Raw genomic sequence first — 23,331 nt, 5'->3', positions numbered from 1 at the left:
TGTATTTGCTTTATTCCATTTTTCCAGAGGAGGGGTAATGAGAAGGAAAAAAAACAACTTCTTGCACCTTTAATAGCCATGTGTATGTCATTTATGTGTGTTTATAGGGTCTGAGGCCTCGGCGTTTCTATAAATATTCCATTGTTGTTCAATTGAGGGGAGAAATCACTGTCTCTCTCTCAACTGTGTCTGTTTCTAAGGTCTGAGGACTCAGTATCTGTTTCTTACTATATCTCTGACTTTATGTCTTTCTTTCTCTGCACTTGTTTTAACAGATATTCCAGGGTTTTTTTTTTCCGGAGTGGAACAAATCAGGGGGAAATGAGAGGAAAAAGGAGAAAGAAAAAAGCGAACTAGTCTTTTACAGGCTCAACGTTGTTGAAGATGTTGAAGGTGAGTGAAGCTTTGTATAACTGGAGAGTGTGTTTAGTTTAAACAGACTGTATACATGTCATAAGATGGAAAGTGGGACACACACACACACACACACACACATTTTGTCCGATCATGAAGTTACCAAGTTGACCTGTTTAGTACATCAATATTATGGGTGAAGGTAAGAATAGTGCTCTGGGTGGCAATGTGTGTGTATGTGTGTGAGTGTGTACTTTGATGTACATGAAATAGTGTGTGTTCATGCTTGTGTCTAAGGTTGTAAATTGGTCTGTATTTATTCTTTAATATGATAAAGATCATCTGCAGAATTTGTTTGTGTTGCGTTGGAGAGAGAGATAGAGAGAGAGAGAGCAAGTGTGTGTGTGTGTGCGTGTGTGTGTGTGTCAGGGGTGTGTCTACGCGCAGTGTGTGTCAATGTCACAGGTATATACAAGGCCGTGAGAGCTCTTTCACCATTGGTGCAGAAGTTCCTCGTCTCTTCTCACAGTTGGTAAGTGATTTGCGTCATTTATTTTTCTTCTTGTTTGTGAGCAAAAGTGACTTATTTCATTTTTCCATCTTTACAATTGTAAATTTAATTTTAATTACTTTAGCCTATAATTCTTGTCGTTCATTAATTTTCTCCATCCATTCAGATACATAACATACAGCATGCAATATATAACACAAGAAAAGACAGCATGAAATATGTAAATATTCAATAATAAGTAATATATTAATAATAATTAAACTCAATTAATTCAAATAGCTGTAAATGGAAGGAAAGACAGTCTAAAGCTAAACTTGGTTTCGTATAATTTATTCCACAAATCACTCTACATTTATTACACACTTTGCATATTGAATATTCTGGCTGCTGTATTCTGTTTTTCCCTCTTCTTCTTCTTGTGGCAAGAATAAAAATCAAACAACCAGAAAGAAAGAACAAATATGGAACAATATTACTGAAAAAAAGAAAGAAAGAAAGAACAAATATGGAACAATATTACTGAAAAAAGAAACTAACAAAAACAAACAAACAAACAAACAAACAAACAAATATAATAAAAAAGAAACAAAGAAACAAACAAAACAAACTAAACAAAATACTATACAAACTAAAACAAACAAAATAACAAAGAAGAAAGAAAGAAAAAAGAAAGTAAAATAAAATGAAATAAAAAAGAAAAAGAAACAAATATAATTAAAAAAGAAACAAACACAAATATGAAAATAACAAAGATGAAAGAAAGAAGAATAAAGAAAGTAAAATAAAAAAGAAAAAGAAAGAAAGAAAGAAAGAAAGAAAGAAAGAAAGAAGAAACAAAGATAGATAGATAGATAGATAGAAAACAAACAAATATGAAAAAGAAAAAAGAAAGAAAGAAATATACAAAAAAATAAAAGAAACAAGAAAAAGAATGAACATGGCATTATAGCATGTCAAAGTTTGAAATTTGGAGGGAAAATATTAATCACGGTTTCCTGGAGGACACACTCACACACACACACACTCACACACACACACACACACACACACACAGCTGTATGTATCACTCAGAACGTCTGCACAGATGTTGTGGAAACAGTAAATGGCATTGGCACCAACAACAGCAACATAAAGTCAAGATCAACAAAGAATTTCAGGAGATTAGACACATTATAACAGTATATAGTGCATTTTACAGATAATATATATATTAATAATTATATTAATCACAACTGATCTTTTTGATGTCTTTTTAATTTCATCTGAAAGAATGTTGCTCCAACGAAAAGCTGCTGTCGTTTTCTGCCTGACTCTTTTCGTCGTCACTGTAAACACTCGGCTGTTACATCCATCAGATCACCAGCCGGCAGAAAACGGCTGAATTTACTGAAAGCAAACGTGTCCAAAATGACCGCCATGTGAAACGTGGCACTAGCACACAGCAGCTTAGCGCAATTAGCCTTAAATCAATGCAAAAGTGATCGGTGCTCTGGCGCTGCGCACTATGTACAAGCCAGACGATGAGTAACGAAGGCGCGAGGCGCTTATTTTCACACAAAGCTGTTGTTATCGGTTGTTGTAATTATGCTACGCTGTCACATGCTACCATCAGTTTCAAGTTTCACTCGAATCCACGGGCAGGAGTTCAGGAAAACATTTTGTTCTGCTCTAGGGTGAGAAGGAGAAGTTCCTCAAGCCGGTGTCAATCAGAATGACGCTAAACAACCTGGGAGCAGTTAGCGTCTCCACCACTCCGGTTCAGCGTCTGATCTCTGATTGGCTGTCAAGCGATTGAAGGAAAATTGGCTTGGGGATGGGAATTAGAAAGAAAGAAAGAACAGTGAAAGAAAGAAAAAACAAACGAATATAGAAGAATATTACTGAAAAAGAAAAAAGGAAGAAACAGACAAATATGAAAGAAAGAAAGAAAGAAAGAGAAAGAAAGAAAGAACAGTGGAAGAAGGAAAAAAGGAAGGAAAAAACAAACAAATACAGAATAATATTACAAAAAAGAAAAAAGAAACGAACAGACAAACTTGAAAGAAAGAAAGAAAGAAAGAAAGAAAGAAAGTTTCACTGGAGTCCATATCTAAGAGTCCAGTCCATCATTTTGTCTAATCCTATCCCTAACCCCTAACCCCTAACCCCAACCCTAATCCTAACCCTTAACCCCAACCGCTAACCCCAACCCTAACCCTAACCCTAACCCTAACCCCAACCCCTATCCCTAACCCCAACCCTAACCCTAACCCTAACCCTAACCCTAACCCCAACCCCTATCCCTAAACCCTAACCTTTACTCTAACCCCTAACCCTAATCCCAATCCTAACCCCTAACCTTAACCCTAACCCCTATCCCTAACCCCTAACCTTTACTCTAACCCCTAACCCTAATCCCAACCCTAACCCCTAACCTTAACCTTAACCCTAACCCCTATCCCTAACCCCTAACCTTTACTCTAACCCCAATCCTAACCCCTAACCTTAACCCTAACCCCTAATCCCAACCCTAACCCCTACCCCTAACCCTAATTGTAACCCCAACCCTAACCCATAACTCTAAGCCCTAACCCCAACCCTTAACCCTAACCACTAACCTTAACCCTAACTCCTACCCCTAATTCTAACCCCAACTCCTTACCCTAATTGTAACCCCTAACTCTAACCCTTAACCCTAACCCTAACCCCTAACCCTAACCCTTACCTCTAACCCAGACCCTTTGCTGTGTGAGTTGTGTGAGGAAAAGAGCAAAAATGTGAACCATCCATGAGAACCACTGCTCTGATCTAAAGGGCTTAAAGAGGCAGTTTGTCACTTATATTTCCATATCAGAAAGTCAAATCAGACTGTTTTGTCAACCGTGTTGTTGTTCCAGCTGCTCAGATTGCCAGAGCTAACGCCAAGGAGACTGTCTGGTGACTAAAATAGTACATACACACACACACATGCACACACACACACACACGCACACACACCTCCTTTCCCTCTTGTATTGTGGCACGTGTCACTCACATTCCTGGTGTTTTCAGATTAAACATGAGCCAGAGTTTATCAGTGATCACAGAAACAAACCCACACACACACACAATATCTATTATGGATTGTCACGGCATGATTCAGAGTTACTGCTTCCACCCCAAAGTTGAATTTAATTCATTTTTTATTAATGAACATCCCATCATACTTTTCATCTGTTTATAGTTACATTTAATGTGAACAAGTTAGTTCCTGTTCTCACTTACGTTCTAGCAGCTGTAAACCACAAAGCAGAAAATTCTCTGTCCTGAAGATGTCATAAATTTTAAACTTACAGCTTTACCTCTGACTGTTGCAAAGCACTGACACTGGAGACGCCTTCCAGACTCGTTTACCACCTCTGCTATCTTCTTGATGAATCCTTAATTCTCCATGGAGGGAACATCAAACGTCTATCTCTATCTGTCTTTTTTACAGCCTATGTGGAACTGAGCAAGCTGATGAAGAACGAGGGCGAGCAGGGTGGCCTGCAGGAGACAGGACAATGGCAGGGTTACAAAGAGAGCCGCGACCCCGAGGTTGGCTACTGGGAATCTTCTCAAGTCTCCTATCTGACCTTCAAGAGCCTCATGCAGCTCAGACAGGCGATGGACACCGGTGAGAAAAAGAATGTCATCACGCAATGCTTTCAGACATAAACAGACCTCTGTACCTATCAGAAATGCATGTATGGATGTATGTGAAATCTGAAAACCTGGATTCAGAATAGTAGGAGGTTCTTGGTAATGAGTGAAAACTTTCATCTTAAATCAGACATCTTAAATCCTGACTAGACTGATGGCTCAAAAACTACTTCTGGTACTTCTACATCACTGACAGTTTCATTAGTCAACAAAAATAAGTCAAAAATCGTCTTTGGGAATCTGAAAAGTCCCAAAACAAATCGGATTTTTAAGCCTTAGTTGACTGTTTAAAATGAACATAATATTGAAGTTTTTTTTTTACTTTTACTCACTACAATTTTCACTACATCAGTTACTATTTTTTGCAAGACTTCTTCAAGAAGTTGAAAAAAAAAATTCATGAAACGTGCAATCCAATTTTAAATATCCAACCGAAACAGCTAGCTAGCTAAGTTTATTTACAGCTACTAGCTACTGTAGATTAGGCTGTAGCTAACCAATCATTTACCTTTAAAGGAAAATTTATTGGACAAGGGCAGTTCCAGCTAACACATTTCTGAAAAAATGATTCGGTTTTTCGCATTTCCAAATTCATCCAATCATTCCAATTTCATCCAAAATTTTCATTCCAAAATCATTCCAATTTTTTAAGATTAACCACAAATTTCAGTTTTGGCTGTAAATACACTCAAAAAAAATATGGAATGCCATTTGAGACCAAAAAAAAATATGAATGAAATAAATTCATGAATTGAATTAGATATTCTCTTTAAGCATAGCAGATGAGCGCTTGGTCAGCTTTTCCTTCAAACCGCAGGCACGCTTTCTTTACAGGAGAGTGCATGGAAATAACAAAATTGGGATTATTTGATTAATTCTACAACCCAAAATAGTGAATTACAAGCATGATAAAATATATATGCTTACGATTTCATGACCTTTATTTAATATCCTGTCGCTTCATTAAGCTGCATGCAAAATTAACTGTTGAAGCTCAATATTAAAAAATAAAATGCAAAACAACAGGCTGTGCTGGATCAAGTGCTATTTTATAAGCTTATATTTTATAAGCTGCCAAATAATGAGTGTGGAAGCCATATTGTTCAATTAAACCAGTGATTAGTGTGATAATTACAACTGGGACTATTCATGCAACGATATCTTGGCGATATACTAGACTCCTATTAGAATTATTTCAGTGCTTGTTACTGTTTTTTGTAAATATCACACAAAACTCAGATTACAACCTTCCGTCCTACACCACACCAGTCCATCCTTCTTCCATCTCCTTTTCCCTCTTCTTCTTCTTTTTCTTATTTCCCTGATCGCCTCCCGCCATGTTCTCAGGGGTGGTGATGTTGGACAGAGAAGAGCCATCGCTCTCCAGCATCATGGAGAAAATAGTGGATGAGATGATCGAGAAGAAGGAGATCAGCTCTGGCGACCGTGACGGGGTTTTGAAAGCTTTAACGCAGAATCGTAGGTAATGACTACACTGTAAAAAACAACAGTCAAAAAAAAAGTTCAGCAGGTGAAAAGACTTCACTAAAATGTTTATATTTGCATTATATTTGCATTATATTTGAAATTAGTACATATTTTTATTTTTTAAGATTGTTTTATTAATATAAATTAGACTGATCCTGAATTTGAATTATTGTCTTTAAATTGTTCAGTAATTTAGTGTAATATTAACTAGAAAAATCCAAATTATTACAAATTATTACATTCTTACTACAATTACTACAAAGGCGTGGTTTCCTTTGCAAGATGGAGGTATTTGAATGTTTAAAACCATCATCTGATGAGTTCTAGAGCTAAATTCCAGAAACTGATTGCTAATAAACTTTTACTAATTCCAGTTCCAGTTCTAGTCCCGGTCCTGATTTAAATTCCAGGTCTGGAATTCTAATTCTAAATTTAATTCTAAAAATCTTGGTTCCAATTCTAATACCAGTTCTATTTCCAGTTTGAATATTAATTTTAATTTCAATTCTAATTCAAGTCAAATACTATTTAATTCCAAATCTAATTTGGATTTTAATTCTAATTCCAATTCTAATTCTGGTTTGAATGCATTTTTTCTAAGTCAAAATTTAATTCTAAAATACTGGTTCCATTTCTAATTCTAGTTCCTGTACAAATTTAATTTAAGTTAATTTAAATTCAAGTTGAGTGGTATTTTTTTAAATTCCAAATCTAATTTTTAATTATAATTCCAGTTTCTAATTCCAGTTCCAATACAAAATTTGATTCCCCTTCTAATACCTGTTATAATTCCAGTTTGAATATTAATTCTAATTTCAATTCTAATTCTAGTTCAAATACTAATTTTAATTACAATTCTGGTTCCAAATCAAATTTATATTCTAGTTTAAAATTTCTAATTCAGGTTCCAATTCTAATTACAGTTCTAGTTTAAAAATTCTAATTCAAGCCAAATACTATTTTTGGTTCCAAATCTAATTTTAATTTTCACTCCAATTCTAATTCCAGTTTGAATATTAATTCCAATTCCAGTTCAAATTCTAATTCTAGTTCCAACACTAAATCTAACTCCAACTCTAATTCCAATTCTAATTCAACTTCTAGTTTAAAATTTTTAATTCTAGTTACAATTCTAATTTTAATTCTAATTTCAATCCATAATGATAGCACTGAGCCTCACAGTGATTATCAGCCTTTAATTATTAAGATCTGGGTTGGATGTTCTGATTCTCATTTTGTTTTATCAAAGAACTTTAATATTAGAATTCTTATGCAGAATTAATTATGTGGACAAATTCTATGCTGTCCCATATACATGATTGAAATTTTTGTGTGTGTGTTAAAAAAAAGAAAGAAATCTGTTTAGCTACACTGGCAGTGGTGCATTTTCTAAACAGAAAGCATTTTATATTTCCTTTGCCTTTATTTAGAAATATATTTAATAATATTCATTGTTAAATTGTGTTTTGTTTTGTTTTAGATGGTTTGTTGCTGAGACTCTGTAGGAGTTTATTATTTTTAAAAGCCAAAACTGGTCTTAGCCCAGTTCTCTGACACCCCCTCCCCCCCCCCCTCTCTCTCCTCAGCCAATCAGTGGAGACACAGGCTCTGACATCATCTTTAGAAATTCAGACTTTCTCCATTGCAGAAAAGGTAAGAAAATTTATTTTAGTTGTATATAGGTGCAAATTTCAGTCAGGGACTGATTTAGAACAATATGGTGTGCATAAAGCTAGTTTTTAATTGAACAGCAATTTTATTTATTTGATATAGATAAATTTGGTCCAAAATACTGTCCATTATTCTCTTACGGTATGTGTGTCAATAAACACTTGTTTCTAGTGAAGAGCACTTAGTTCTTGTTAAAATTGAGAACAAAATTTGACTTAACTGATAAAATTTTAAAAATGCATTAATAAATAAACACTTTTTGCTCCCATAATTAAAAATGTGTGTAAAAAAAATGCTTAGTTATGGTTTGAATGCAACATGTAAAGTGCTTTCCCACTGCGTATTTCACAGAGAGATGCATCTGAAAGCGTGGAGGCCTCTGTGGTGTTCGTGGGTAAGTGACTGTGGATTATATTCATTTTATAACCCTTTAACATCTAATGTAAGAAAATTCATCCTTTGTGTTATTTTTATTTCATGAGATACAATGTGATCAGATGTCAAGAAAAATGTCATGAAATTACATGTTAGAGATGTTAGTTGAAAAGAAGTATAGTTATAAAATATGATTATTAAGTTTCTTAATTTTACGTTATTAATTAAAGGTTAGATTTCTCTCATATTTTCAGTGTGAGGTGAAGTTTATTAACAGCAAAGACATTTTTTTCATAACCTTTTATCAAGAGTGCCAATAATTCTGGAGCTGACTGTATATACAGTATATTGCTACTATTGAAATAAAAGTAACAATGCAATGCCTTATATGTATATATAACAATTCCTTATATATATATATATACGAAATTACGAAATCGATACATTTATAAAACTTTGATTCTATTCTATAGTCACATGCACTAAAATGACAAAAAGTATGTGTTTCTGGATCTTTTGCTGAATAAGACATATAGTTATTAACACTGAACTTGGTTGTAATGTGTGTGTGTGTGTGTGTGTTCAGGGGCTCTGGACTTCCTGGAGAAGCCGACCATGGCGTTCGTCCGCCTGAAGGAAGCCCGTGTTCTTGAGACTTCGCCGGAGGCTTCAGCTCCTGTTCGCTTCATCTTTGTGCTGATTGGATCAACCACAAACGACGTGGACTACCACGAGACTGGACGAGCTATGACCGCACTTCTGGCAGATAACGTAAAAATGATTCCGTAATGGTTAAACAGTTGAGCCTGGGCAAATATTTTGCTTTTATGATTCCCCATATTTCTTCTTTGATCATCCAAACAATATAAACTATATATAGAAAACAAAAGGACACACTAAATCTCAGGTCACACTTGTATATTCACAAACAGACCAGAAATCTTGGTAACATTTCTAACGAATATTTGAAATTTAGACTTATAAGCATTACAATGAATAACTGTATAAATCAGCAAATAATTTTTAATCATTTGTTTTTTCCTTGATTTCTAAAAATGGTTACTAATCCATTTTCAAACATTATGCTGTCAAAGGTTTGTAATGTTTTACTACATTTCAGTTATCATTGCATTTGTTTAGATTTTCATTTTATTTATCAAGTTCAATTTTATTAAAATAAACTTTTAATGAATAAATAACAATGAAGTAAAAAAGTTTAGTGAGAAATTAAATGTAATAGCTACAAGTTAAATTTTACGGAGTACATAAATATGTTGTATTGACAAACTAAATTTAAGCAAGTACGCAAATCCACAAACAAAATTTTAGTGAGTACGCAAATATTTTAGATCCACAAACAAAATTTTAGTGAGTACGCAAATATATCACATCCACAAACAAAATTTTAGTAAGTACACAAATATAGTAGATCCACAAACAAAATTTTAGTCAGTACGCAAATATATCACAGCCACAAACAAAATTTTAGTAAGTACGCAAATATTTTAGATCCACAAATAAAATTTTAGTGAACACTCAAATGTCATATCCACAAACAAAATTTTAATGAGTACGCAAATATTTTAGATCCATAAACAAAATTTTAGTGAGTACACAAATATATCACATCTACAAACAAAATTTTAGTGAGTACGCAAATATAGTAGATCCACAAACAAAATTTTAGTGAGTACGCAAATATATCACATCCACAAACAAAATTTTAGTAAGTACGCAAATATAGAAGATCCACAAACAAAATTTTAGTGAGTACGCAAATATATCACAGCCACAAACAAAATTTTAGTAAGTACGCAAATATAGAAGATCCACAAACAAAATTTTAGTGAGTACGCAAATATATCACAGCCACAAACAAAATTTTAGTGAGTACGTGAATATTTTAGATTCACAAACAAAATTTTAGTGAACACTCAAATGTCATATCCACAAACAAAATTTTAGTGAGTACGCAAATATTTTAGATCCACAAACAAAATTTTAGTAAGTACGCAAATATATCACATACACAAACAAAATTTTAGTCAGTACGCAAATATTTTAGATCCACAAACAAAATTTTAGTGAGTACCCAAATATATCACATACACAAACAAAATTTTAGTCAGTACGCAAATATGTCACATACACAAACAAAATTTTAGTCAGTACGCAAATATGTCACATACACAAACAAAATTTTAGTCAGTACGCAAATATGTCACATACACAAACAAAATTTTAGTGAGTACGTGAATATTTTAGAGCCACAAACAAAATTTTAATGAGTACGCAAATATTTTAGATCCACAAACAAAATTTTAGAGAGTACACGAATATTTTAGATCTACAAACAAAATTTTAGTGAGTACGCAAATATTTTAGATCCACAAACAAAATTTTAGTAAGTACGTGAATATTTTAGATCCACAAACAAAATTTTAATGAGTACACAAGTATTTTAGATCCACAAACAAAATTTTAGTGAGTACACAAGTATTTTAGATCCACAAACAAAATTTTAGTGAATACACAAATATATTAGATCAACAAACAAAATTTTAGTGAGTACGCAAATATTTTAGATCCACAAACAAAATTTTAGTGAGTACGTGAATATTTTAGATCCACAAACAAAATTTTAGTAAGTATGCAAATATATCACAGCCACAAACAAAATTTTAGTGAGTACGCAAATATTTTAGATCCACAAACAAAATTTTAGTGAGTACGCAAATATTTTAGATCCACAAACAAAATTTTAGTGAGTACGCAAATATATCACATACACAAACAAAATTTTAGTCAGTACGCAAATATTTTAGATCCACAAACAAAATTTTAGTCAGTACGCAAATATTTTAGATCCACAAACAAAATTTTAGTGAGTACCCAAATATATCACATACACAAACAAAATTTTAGTCAGTACGCAAATATGTCACATACACAAACAAAATTTTAGTCAGTACGCAAATATGTCACATACACAAACAAAATTTTAGTGAGTACGCAAATATTTTAGATCCACAAACAAAATTTTAGTGAGTACCCAAATATATCACATACACAAACAAAATTTTAGTCAGTACGCAAATATGTCACATACACAAACAAAATTTTAGTAAGTACGCAAATATGTCACATACACAAACAAAATTTTAGTGAGTACGCAAATATTTTAGATCCACAAACAAAATTTTAGTAAGTACGTGAATATTTTAGAGCCACAAACAAAATTTTAATGAGTACGCAAATATTTTAGATCCACAAACAAAATTTTAGTGAGTACACAAATATTTTAGATCCACAAACAAAATTTTAGTGAATACACAAATATATTAGATCCACAAACAAAATTTTAGTAAGTACGCAAATATGTCACATCCACAAACAAAATTTTTGTGAGTACGCAAATATTTTAGATCCACAAACAAAATTTTTGTGAGTACGCAAATATATTAGATCCACAAACAAAATTTTAGTGATTATATTAACAAATTAGTCACAGAGACGTCATACCAAACAATTGGAAAATATATTTCTCATGGAAATGTTCCTCTGAAAGAAAAAATACTGAAAAAATAACAGATGAAAAGACAGAGAAGGGAGAGCTGGAAGGAGGTGGGGCCGTTATTCAGTGAGTAGAGAAGTTAATAGCTGATTGATTGAGACATGGCTGGGTACAATTATGATGTAGATATTTTTTCTTGATGCATATTCATAGATCAGCTGCTACCCTTTACTGCTACTGATTTCAAACATATCTCACACTCGTAGGTGTTCAACCAGGCAGCATTAAAAGCTCAGAGCGATAAAGAGCTGAATGATGCAATGACGGACTTCCTGGATTGCAGCGTGGTGATCCCGCCCACAGAGATTCAGGACGAAACCATGCTTGCGCCCATCATTGGCTTCCAGAAGAAGCTCCTGCAGGAGAGACTCCGCCCCTCTGAACCTCAGCGCCACCTCAACCCCCAAGCAGATAGGAGATGTACTGAAATGCTAATAAGCAACGTTTATATATAACTTGCTAATTTTCATTATTTATCTACTAGGCCACATGATTAGCATAGCTAGGTATCTGATCCTAGTTAGCCAATTAGAGAGTCTATGAAACAAATCAAAATATTTTACTATATGTTCCAAATAAGCAAGTAGTAATAAGGTATTAATCATGAAACATCTTTCACCACATAGCGTCTATTTCCAAAGTGCCTCCACCGGAGGATCCGCTGGTGCGCACCGGCATACCATTCGGAGGATTGATCAGAGATATGAGAAGACGCTACAAACACTACAAGAGTGACATCACTGACGCCATGAACGCTCAAGTCCTTGCTGCCGTAATCTTCATTTACTTTGCCGCCCTCTCCCCTGCTATCACCTTCGGCGGTCTGCTAGGTGAGCATGACTGTGTATATATGTGTGATGTGGGAAATTTAACGAAGATGATATTCAATCAAATGTCGTGTTACCATTTTTCCCCGCCTCCTGCCACAGCTGATAAAGTTGATAGTATGATGGGAGTGTCAGAGCTCATGCTGTCTACGGCAGTGCAAGGTGTCATTTTCTGCCTGGTTGCCGCCCAGCCGGTCCTCGTCATCGGCTTCTCAGGACCGCTGCTGGTCTTCGAAGAGGCCTTCTATGGGGTAACATTCACATACACACTCACGTGTATGTGTTTATGTACTAGTATCACATAATTTATTTTAAATATCTGTTTTCACCACCCTGTGTCATTATAAAGATCCATTCAGGATTTTAATATACAAATTTTAAATAGAGAGGAACACCATCACAGACCGTTTTTTGAAACATTTCGTGTGTAACATGTTTTCCCCCAGTTCTGCAAGTCTCAGGACATCGAGTACATCGTAGGTAGAGTGTGGGTCGGCGTGTGGCTCATTGTCATCGTTGTGCTGATCGTGGCGATGGAGGGCAGCTTCCTGGTGCGCTTCATCTCCCGCTTCACCCAAGAGATCTTCTCCATCCTCATCTCCCTCATCTTCATTTACGAGACCTTCTCCAAACTCGGCAGTGTACGAGACACTATAATATCCATTATTTCATGCTGATGTTCTAATTATTCACCTTTTGTTTCCATTCAGTTAGGACCGTATTCAGAGTCGAGTTCAGTGCGTAGTGAGGATTTCACTGAACTGATACTGAAATTATGTAAATTGGTATTGAGATGTCAGATGTAACTACAGATTATTCAGAAATTATGCACACAACGGTAGAGTTTGCCACAATATATGTGGAGTTGCTACCAGAATATGTCAAAAAATCCATGTTTTGGCTGTAAATACACTCAAAAAACTGCCATTTGTGGCCAATATTAAATACATAAAAATGACACTATTAATTAATTAATAGTATCGTCACTTTAAAGTCCATGAAATGTATTTTTCACACATAGGACCTCAGAAGAGATGCATCTTAATTGGAGACATTGCTTACCATGGACTGAATTAATAGAAAAATTATTAATAAACTTAAAGTGAGCTCTAAGCGTAGAAGATAAGCACTCGGTCAGCTTATCCTTCAAACAATCAGCATATTTTCTTTACAGTAGAGCTCACTGGATCAAATGCTATTTTCTAAGTTGCAGAATAATGAGTGTGGGAGCCATATAATTAAATCGAGACAAATTTGCCAATATCCTAAAATAGAATTAAAAGGCTAATATAATTAATTAATCATCATTCATTCATCTACTGTATTGCATATAATATATTTAATTAACTTATTAATAAACAAAGTATAGATGCAAGCACAAATAGTAACATTAATAATAGCAAAAGTAATATTATATATATATATATATATATATATATATATATATATATATATATATATATATATACCAAAACTGAGTTAAGCTTCTAGTGTAATTAGTGGCATTGGCACTAGATACATTTCATAAGCCACAAAAGGATAAAGATCTACTGAATAAATTTAAAAAGAAACATTGAAAACATTGATAATGATAATAGTAAGGTTATATTTAGCAAATAAAGATAAATTCTTAAGAATAATTACAAATATTAAGAATATTTCTAGTAACTATATATATATATATATATATATATATATATATATATATATATATATATATATATATATATATATATATATATATATATAATTATACTAGCATTTTAAATGTATTAGTTATAGTAGTAATAGTAATAATAGAAGATAAATATTACTAATGTTGCTAATTACTAATGCCAATGTTAATGTCATATCTAGGAAATAAATTTAAAATCTTAGTGTAATTAGTCAGATTAATACATTTATAGTAACATTTATAGTAACAATATATCTATATATAAGTTTACAATTGCTAATTACTAATATTAATTAAGTAGTAGTAACATTAAACATACTGAAACAGGGTTCAGAGGTGATCATAATTACTACTACAATTAGTAATATTTTTTGTAATTGTAATGTGGCTTATATAATACTATAATTAACATTGGTAAATCAATAATGCTAAAGATATAGAGAATATTAATATATAGTATTATAGTAGCACTACATTATAAAATAATACCAGAAATAAAATAAAGGCTTTCTTGCTGTTCTATAATCATAGATTTTCAAGGCCCACCCTCTTAATCTCAACTACGAGCACTTGAACACCTCAGTTGCAGATCCTTGGCACCCCATCATCACTCATCACACGACTAATTCTACAGGCAACCTCACCACAGTCACCACCATCCGTTACCGTGCCTACCCCAACACGGCACTGCTCTCCATGTGCTTGATGTTCGGCTGCTTCTCCATCGCTTACTTCCTACGCATTTTCAAGAATGGATACTACCTGCCTGGCAAGGTTAGGTCCTGGTACAGGTTTTGGTGATTAGGAAGGTCATTTATTAATATGAGGGGTGATAAATTATGTCATCATGTTTATTTTTACTTCAGATTTATTTTAGTTGACTTTTTTTAATTTTTGACTTTCAGGTTCGTCGTTTGATGGGTGACTTTGGTGTCCCCATCGCTCTTTTCCTCATGGTTGCTGTGGATATCAGTATTAATGACACCTACACACAAGTGAGTTTTCATTCATTCTTATTGATTAATTTTCTATAACAGCAGCTCTGACAGCAAAGCAGCCGCAAATCACAGGTTTATATTAATGTGCTCGTTCTAATATGTTATCGTTTCTATAGTAACAGCTTGATATGGTGAAGCTTTCTGTAAGGACATGTTTACTTAACATTTAAGGAAGGAGTCTCCAGTGTCAGCGCTTTGTAACTTTAAGTTTTCTGACATGGCAGAGTCTTCAGGACAGAGGAGTTTACTCTTTGCCGTTTCTCAGTAATATAATAAGCTGCGTTTTTTTTAACTTATTAAATTATAGCAAGAAAAAAAAGAGAGGCAGATGAGAGAATGACTGTTTATAGCTACTATAGCGTAAGTGAGAATAGGAACTAACTTGTTTCGTAGATGTTCCACAGCATTAAATGCAACTATAAATAGGCAAAAAGTATGGCTTGTTGTTCTTTAATTAATAAAAAAATTAATAACTGGCAAATTGCTGTGGTATGAGTGATCTTGTGACCTTAATATTTTGTAGAAACTAGTGGTTCCTAAGGGCTTGCAGGTGTCTAACCCTGCCATGCGAGGCTGGCTCATTAACCCCATGGGCGAGCACAAGCCTTTCCCCACCTGGATGATGTTTGCTTGTGTCGTGCCCGCCATTCTGGTCTTCATCCTCATCTTCCTTGAATCACAGATCACTACGTAAGTACCAGTTTTCTGTCTTGGGTCCTCATTTGCTAAGATCCCAACTAAAGAGGCTAATTTTGCAGGTACAGCTAGTGGGTGTGTAATGGGTGATGTTCAAAAAAAACTGAGAGAATGCCATTTAAAATCAAAGGAGTAAACATTAGTTAAATATTTTTTTATAGTCATGGCAAGTTCAGATCTCAAAGAGAGTCCCGGAGACATAACAACTGTGTAGGTGCAACATGTAAAAATGCATCAAAAAATGTTCAAAATGTACAGTATGTTCTGTTTAAGACAGTAAACATAAAGAAAACCATTTTACAGGCTTGTTTATTACTGTTGGCATCTGAGGTGAGAAATTACAGTGAATATCAAATTAACAAACTTTACCAGGGTAATATTAAATCATTATTTTAAGAAAATTTTATTTTGAGATACTGAGACATTTAGAAAAACTCAAACGTACCAGGCTTTTTTTGTTTGAAAAACGTAATTTTCTGTAGACCCTATCAGTAGATTAGCTTGACGGCTTTTTTGACAGTCTGCTAGGAGTTGAGTTAGCATGATGTCAGATACACCAATTTCCCACCTCTCAACTTGTTCTTATTGTTCTCTGTAGGTTAATTGTGAGTAAACCCGAGAGGAAGATGGTGAAAGGTTCTGGCTTCCATCTCGATCTTCTGATTTTGGTGTGCATGGGAGGGTTCAGTGCTTTCTTTGGAATGCCGTGGCTCAGCGCTGCCACAGTTCGCTCTGTAACACACGCCAATGCCCTGACTGTCATGAGCAAAGGGCCCAAACCGGAGATCGAGAAGGTTCTGGAACAGAGGATTAGTGGTATATTGGTGGCCCTCCTTGTGGGTAGGTCCCTCATTTTTTAAATCTATTTTCATGCAGGCACAAGTGTAATTTTCTGGCATAACAAGCATACTGATTTGGTCCTAAATATGCCAGTTTTCCTCGTTTACACTCAACTCTGCTGGTGCAGCGATGCTTTCGAACTCATTGGTCCAAAATTGTGCATTAGCACCTGACGAGACCCACACTTAGTGCAGTGCTGAAAGTGCAGTGCTGTATTTTCCTGTCTTCAAACAATACTGTTTGCCCTCTTCATGTCCCCTTGGGGAATCATAGGCGAGCCCTTTGGGCAAAGTGTGGGGAATCCTTAGGGGAAATACACTGAGGGAATCTCTCAGTGGAATATTGGGGGAATATTGTGGAAATCTCTCAGTGGTATCTTGGGGAATTGATTGGGGAAGTCTTTTATGGGAATCCTTTCAGGGAATCTTCTGAGAAGCCTTAGAGGAATCATGGTAGAATTGGGAGAATCCTGGGGAATCCCTTAGCAGATTCTAATGGGAGCTTAGGGAATTCTTTGGTGGAATCTTGGGGAATCTTTCAGGGGAATCTTGGGGGAATCCTGAGGGAATCTTTGGGGAATTCTGGGGGGAAATTGGGGAATCCTTTGGGGGAAGCTTACAGGAATTCATTGAGGGAATCTTGAGAAACCTTGAGGGAATCTTGGGAGAATCTTAGGGGAATCCCTTGACAGAATCTTGAGGTAATTCCTTGGAGATGCGTCTTGGGGAAAATCACTTGCAGTAATCATGAGGGAGGGAATCTTTGGGGTATCCTGGGGGAACCTTGAGGGAATCCCATGGGGAGTCTTATGGGAATCATTTGAAGAAATCTTAGGAGAATCCCTTAGAGGGACCTTTCAGTGGAATCTTGGGGGAATACTGAGGGAATATTTGGGGAATCCCTTGAGGGTTTCTTGGGGAAATCAACTTAGGGAATCAGAAATCATTTGAGGGAAGCTTGGGAGAATCACTGGAGGGGAATCTCTCAGTGATTTGGGGAATCTTGGGGACTTCTTTGGGGACACTTGGGGGAGTCCCTTGGGGGAATCTTGAGAAACCTTCAGTGAATCTTGGGAGAATCCTAGGGGATCCCTCGGGGGAATCTTATGGGAATTCTTTGGGTTTATGTCTTGGGGGAAATCCCTTGAAGACAAAAAAAAGGAGAATATTTGGGGTATCCTGGGGGAACCTTGCAGGAATCCCTTGGGGGACTGTTAGGGGAATCTCTTGGAGGAATTTTAGAAAGATCCATTGAGGGAGTCTTAGGAGAATCCCTTGGTGGAATCTTAGGAGAATCCCTTGGGAGACTTCCTTGTGGGAATCTTAGGGAATTCCTTGGGAGAATCCCTTTCTATAATCTTGGGGAATCCCTTAGTTATATCCCTGATATTATCAAACCAGTGAGTGAAGGAAAATGGCCTTTAGATCCTTGACATCCTCGATCTCTTCTCTCCTGGGTTACTTAATTAGGGATGTAATGTATCTATTGATAAATTGATCCCTGTTCCTCTTCTGAACTCTCTCAAGGAATGTCCATCCTCATGGAGCCCATTCTGAAGATGATCCCCATAGCGGCTTTGTTTGGAATCTTCCTCTACATGGGAGTCACATCTCTGAGTGGCATTCAGCTGTGGGATCGCATGCTGCTGCTCCTTATTCCAAAGAAGTACCACCCCAATGAACCGTATGCTCAAAGAGTATGTTTCAATGATAAATAAACCTCAGCCCTTTTAGGAAAACTTCTCAATATCATTATTATTATATTGTAAACACTGTATGATTGGCTGTTCATGATGAAGCATATATTGATATTTCAGTTTTACTTGCCTTTTTATCACTACAATATGTACTATATATTTACTTGTACCTCTTGTGTTAAGCATGGTAGCTTATATTATAACTAGATTTAAATAGAGTTCATGCATGTGTTAAAGTACAATGAATGATTTACACAATAAGCAAATCTTACACTATTTTTTAAATGGTGTATTAGCCATTTTACATTATAACTTAAGATTAGCTAACACAAAGTGCCATTGGAACACAGGAGTAATGGTTGCTGAAAATGTATGCCTATGTAGATATTCCATTAAAATCAGCTGTTTCCAGTTATAATATTACAACATTAACAGTATCTATACTGTATTTCAGATTAATCTAATGTCATTTTTATAAGGCTAGTATTATTAGACCTTTGCTAGAAGTTTAACTTTTAGCAAAACCCTGTCAAGTTTTGTTGAAAGAATGTTGTTTCTTCTGTCTCATGGCATGGTTTCCCATGATGCTTTAGGTGAAGATGAGCAGGATGCATATGTTCACGGGGATCCAGATTGTGTGCCTGGCCGTGCTGTGGATAGTGAAGTCAAGCCCATTGTCACTCGCCCTGCCCTTCATCCTCATCCTGACCATCCCACTGCGCATGTACCTCAGCCGTCGCCTCTTCACCAAGCTCGAGATGAAATGCGTAAGCTACAAATCACATCACTAGCCAACAAAGGACTTATAGTATATGCTATAGACTTATATACTTTTTCTGGTTATACACTACTATACAAACACTTTTCTATAAATCTACAGGCTGCACAATTAAGACATCTTTGTAGATTTTGATTTTAAGTAAAATTAACAGCATATAGGAGGTGAGATTTTCAACGGATAATGATTTCAATGGATTCCGATGGAATTTAGGCTCCACCCATGCACGATTTAAAAGAATATTGATGATTCAAGATAAGAACCAAAAGAAAATGCAGATGGCAACAAGGAAATAGACGCCATAGCCCTGAGGGCTGCGATGTGCTGTGAGAGCCACAGCATGCAGCACTCTGCATGAGGGGGAAATATGTGACAGAGCCCCCCATCCCACCCCCAAAGGTGCAGGCTCCTGAAGTGCCTTCTAAAACTCAAACAGGTGGTCCTTCACCCCTTGGTAAAATGTCCTCAAGGTTCCCAGAGCCCCAAGGCGGGAATTGTCCAGAATGCCCTGTCTTCCCAGAGGGGCCGAGGAGCAGATCGGCAGGAACCAGGTGGCAGAGCAACAATGTCCTCCCTGTAATCTGGTGGCGGAGCAAGCTAGTTCCTCTTCTCACTTACGTTACAGCAGCTATACACAGTCGTTCCCTCACCAGATTCTCTTTTTTCTCTCTCTTGAAGTTAATAAGATGAAAAAAATGCAGGTTGTTCTGGTAGCCACTGTAAAGCAATCTGTTTATTGTTGAGCGTCCACAGTATAAGTCTCTATAATTATTGTATGTCCCTGTAAAAAAAAGCTGTCAATATATAAATGATAAATTACTTGAACAAGTGCACTAATCTAGGTTTTATATGCTGCTATAGAAAAATCTGGCCAATCAGAATCCACAATTCAAGAGTGACATTCTAATTCACAGTATTCATATTTATATAAATTATTATGTAAAACTGTAATACATTGTTTACCTTTTGGAAATTTGGGAATTCGCTTATATAAATATTAATTCTTCTCGTTTCATGTCTGTCAGCTGGATGCTGATGATGCCAAAGTGACGTTTGAGGAGGAGCCCGGCGTGGACGTGTACTCAGAGACCCGGATGCCATCGTAAATATGTTACACCAACGATGCGAAGGCTACTTTCAGTCCCATATTGGCTTGTGATATAGAGATGCTTAATAAATGCAGTGTATGCACAAGTATCTCCAAGTTAAATGGAGTTAAACCAAGTTAAACCACTATGCTGAACAATTGCCATATTAACCCCTTGAAGTCTAAAAAAAATTTAATATTTTGCCATACATTTTGTTTTGCTGTATTAAACCACCTTAAAAAGTTTTTAACTCAAGTGTTTGGTATCATTTTTTCAGCATTAAGAATATTTTAATTTTTTTTTTAATATAAGATACTATATTGATTTCAGTGCTTCCACAACCCAGAAATAAGTAAAAAAAAAAACACCTATTTAATTTCCGAGAGCTCACACTAAATTTGTTAAACAGGGTAACAATGTGTTCATTTGAAATCCACCTGACTTTGGAAGGTCTCACAGCTAGAATGGCAGATCAGATCAGTTCTGCTGTCATGAAGACCAAGGAACTGCCCATGACAGGAAGTTGGAGAAGGTTATAAAAAGATCAGCAAAGCTTAGAACTTTCCTAGGAGCACTGTGACATCATTATACCAAGGTGGAAAATATATGCCACGACTCGGACACTAAGAAAAGAAGGACGATTGTCAGAGAAGTGTCCGAGAGTCCAGCTACAACACTGAAGGGGTTAGAGAGCTCACTAGCTCAAACAGAAGAACCTGTGCAGACCTCAACAATACCATCAGCTCTTCATCGATCCAGCCTCTATGGGAAAGCAGCCAGAAGGAAGTCTCTTCTGAGAAAGGCCATGTTAAAAACTCTGAGAACATCTGGAAATAGATTTTGTGGTCCGAGGAGACTAAAGTTGAGCCAGTTGATCTAAAACTAAAGCATAATATTTGGTGCAGACCAGATACAACCCAACAGCCAGGTAACATCATTCCTGTGATCAAGCACGGTGGTGGTAGCATCATGCTCTATGGTTGCTTTCAGGTTGCTTTTAAAACTAGAAATCTTGTTGCCATCACAGATAACTGGGATGGAGCAAAATACAAGCAAATTGTTGAGGAGAATCTGTTCCAGGCAGCCAGACATCTTCATTTAGGGTGAAAATATATGTTCCAACAGGACAACGAGCCAAAGCCCAGGGCAAAAAGTAGAAAGGAATGGCTGGAAAATAAGAAGTTTTGTGTTTTGGAATGGTTGAGGCAAAGCTCAGACTTAAATCCAATTGAGAATCTGTGGCGTGAACAAAAAAAATTACTGTTCACCAATTTTCCATTTAATTTTTTCAGAAAATTTGCATTGAGGACACAAATCTGAACCAACTCAAAGCTCACTGCAAAAGGACATTTCAATAACTCAATGAAACCATTTTTAGATTTTATTTTTTAATTTTCAAATACATATGAGGAAACCTAAATAATTTATTTAATTTTATTACTGTAGAGAGTCACTTACAAAGGAGCAAGAAAAAATCCCATTCTGATATGCTTAATTTTGATGTTGTAATAAAAAGAGTCACTGGGGGTGAAAACTTTCAGGAGGCACTGTAAAATCCTAAACGAATGAACACATGCTTCCAAATTACCAGCCCTATTAAAATGGCTTTCAGTCAGTTTTCATAAAACGGTTGGCCATGTTTCTACAGGTAGGCATTGTTCCTAAAGACCAATCACTGATCAGCATTGTTCCCAACAACCAATCACTGATCAGCATTGTTTCTAATGACCAATCACTGATCAGCGATTTTCCCAACAACCAATCACTGATCAGCATTGCTCCCAATAACCAATAACTGATCAGCATTGTTCCCAACAACCAATCACTGATCAACATTGTTCCCAATAACCAATCACTGATCAGCATTGTTCCCAACAACCAATCACTGATCAACATTGTTCCCAATAACCAATAACTGATCAGCATTGTTCCCAATAACCAATAACTGATCAGCATTGTTCCCAACAACCAATCACTAATCAGCATTGTTCCCAACAACCAATCACTGATCAACATTGTTCCCAACAACCAATCACTGATCAGCATAGTTCCCAACAACCAATCACTGATCAACATTGTTCCCAACAATCAATCACTGATCAGCATTGTTTCTAATGATCAATCACTGATCAGCGATTTTCCCAACAACCAATAACTGATCAGCATTGTTCCCAACAACCAATCACTGATCAGCGATTTTCCCAACAACCAATCACTGATCAGCGATTTTCCCAACAACCAATAACTGATCAGCATAGTTCCCAACAACCAATAACTGATCAGCATTGTTCCCAACAACCAATCACTGATCAGCATTGTTTCTAATGATCAATCACTGATCAGCAATTTTCCCAACAACCAATAACTGATCAGCATTGTTCCCAACAACCAATCACTGATCAGCGATTTTCCCAACAACCAATCACTGAGCAGCGATTTTCCCAACAACCAATAACTGATCAGCATAGTTCCCAACAACCAATAACTGATCAGCATAGTTCCCAACAACCAATAACTGATCAGCATAGTTCCCAACAACCAATCACTGATCAGCATTGTTCCTAAAGACCAATCACTGACCACCAGTGATTTTCCAGCTACGCACTTCTTCATTCTCAGTTTTAAACTCTCTTCTTAGTGATATTTACAGTAATAAAAGTGGGTTATTCCATCCGTGATTAATAATAATTAATAGATTCATTAATGAATTAAACATTGTCATGGCTGGCACGTCGCTGTGGCCTGAGCAGAATAAGACACTCCAGACTGTGCTGTTATATGAAAATAACACACTCCGCTTGCGTGTCAATCCCGCATCAATCCCGGCGTACGTTATTTTTGTCCAACACCACAGTCTGTGGTTTGTTATTTTCTATTCTGATAAACCTCTATTCTGGTTTATTCTGTTCTGCTCTAGTCACATGACGTCATTTGATATGCAAATGAGTATTCAATGAATATACCAAAGAATCTATGACGTCACCTGGCGAATTATTGCGGCTATTTTTGTTTGTTTGTTTTTCTGCGCGTGCTTCAGCTCCTTTCTCCTGTACAGAGTTACCACTTCTGCTTAAAGCGTCTTGGCTCCGCCCCTCTTCCG

The 23,331-nt window shown here is 35.9% G+C and overlaps 1 protein-coding gene across 2 annotated transcripts; it reads left to right on the top strand.

Moving 5' to 3' along the window:
- Positions 1-569: 569 nt before the first annotated feature.
- slc4a1b (solute carrier family 4 member 1b (Diego blood group)) lies at positions 570-20,481 on the top strand. 2 transcript variants are annotated; one of them, XM_026947875.3, is made up of 17 exons: positions 574-886; positions 4,320-4,499; positions 5,873-6,008; positions 7,600-7,666; positions 8,036-8,078; positions 8,646-8,830; positions 11,840-12,053; positions 12,260-12,463; positions 12,563-12,711; positions 12,907-13,101; positions 14,667-14,909; positions 15,041-15,130; positions 15,657-15,823; positions 16,428-16,669; positions 18,196-18,365; positions 18,959-19,132; positions 20,169-20,481. In XM_026947875.3, the coding sequence occupies exons 2-17, from the start codon at positions 4,343-4,345 to the stop codon at positions 20,247-20,249; spliced, it is 2,517 nt and encodes an 838-aa protein (XP_026803676.3). In that variant the 5' UTR covers positions 574-886; positions 4,320-4,342; the 3' UTR covers positions 20,250-20,481. The 2 variants fall into 2 exon arrangements, with proteins under 2 accessions (XP_053094947.1, XP_026803676.3); XM_053238972.1 differs by having other exon boundaries at positions 570-886; positions 12,260-12,711.
- Positions 20,482-23,331: the final 2,850 nt, after the last annotated feature.

The sequence above is a fragment of the Pangasianodon hypophthalmus genome, chromosome 12, assembly GCF_027358585.1.
Source record: "Pangasianodon hypophthalmus isolate fPanHyp1 chromosome 12, fPanHyp1.pri, whole genome shotgun sequence".
NCBI classification, from domain to species: domain Eukaryota; kingdom Metazoa; phylum Chordata; class Actinopteri; order Siluriformes; family Pangasiidae; genus Pangasianodon; species Pangasianodon hypophthalmus.
The sequence above is the reverse complement of the archived record's forward strand: the minus strand, read 5'-3'. Positions and strand labels throughout refer to the sequence as shown.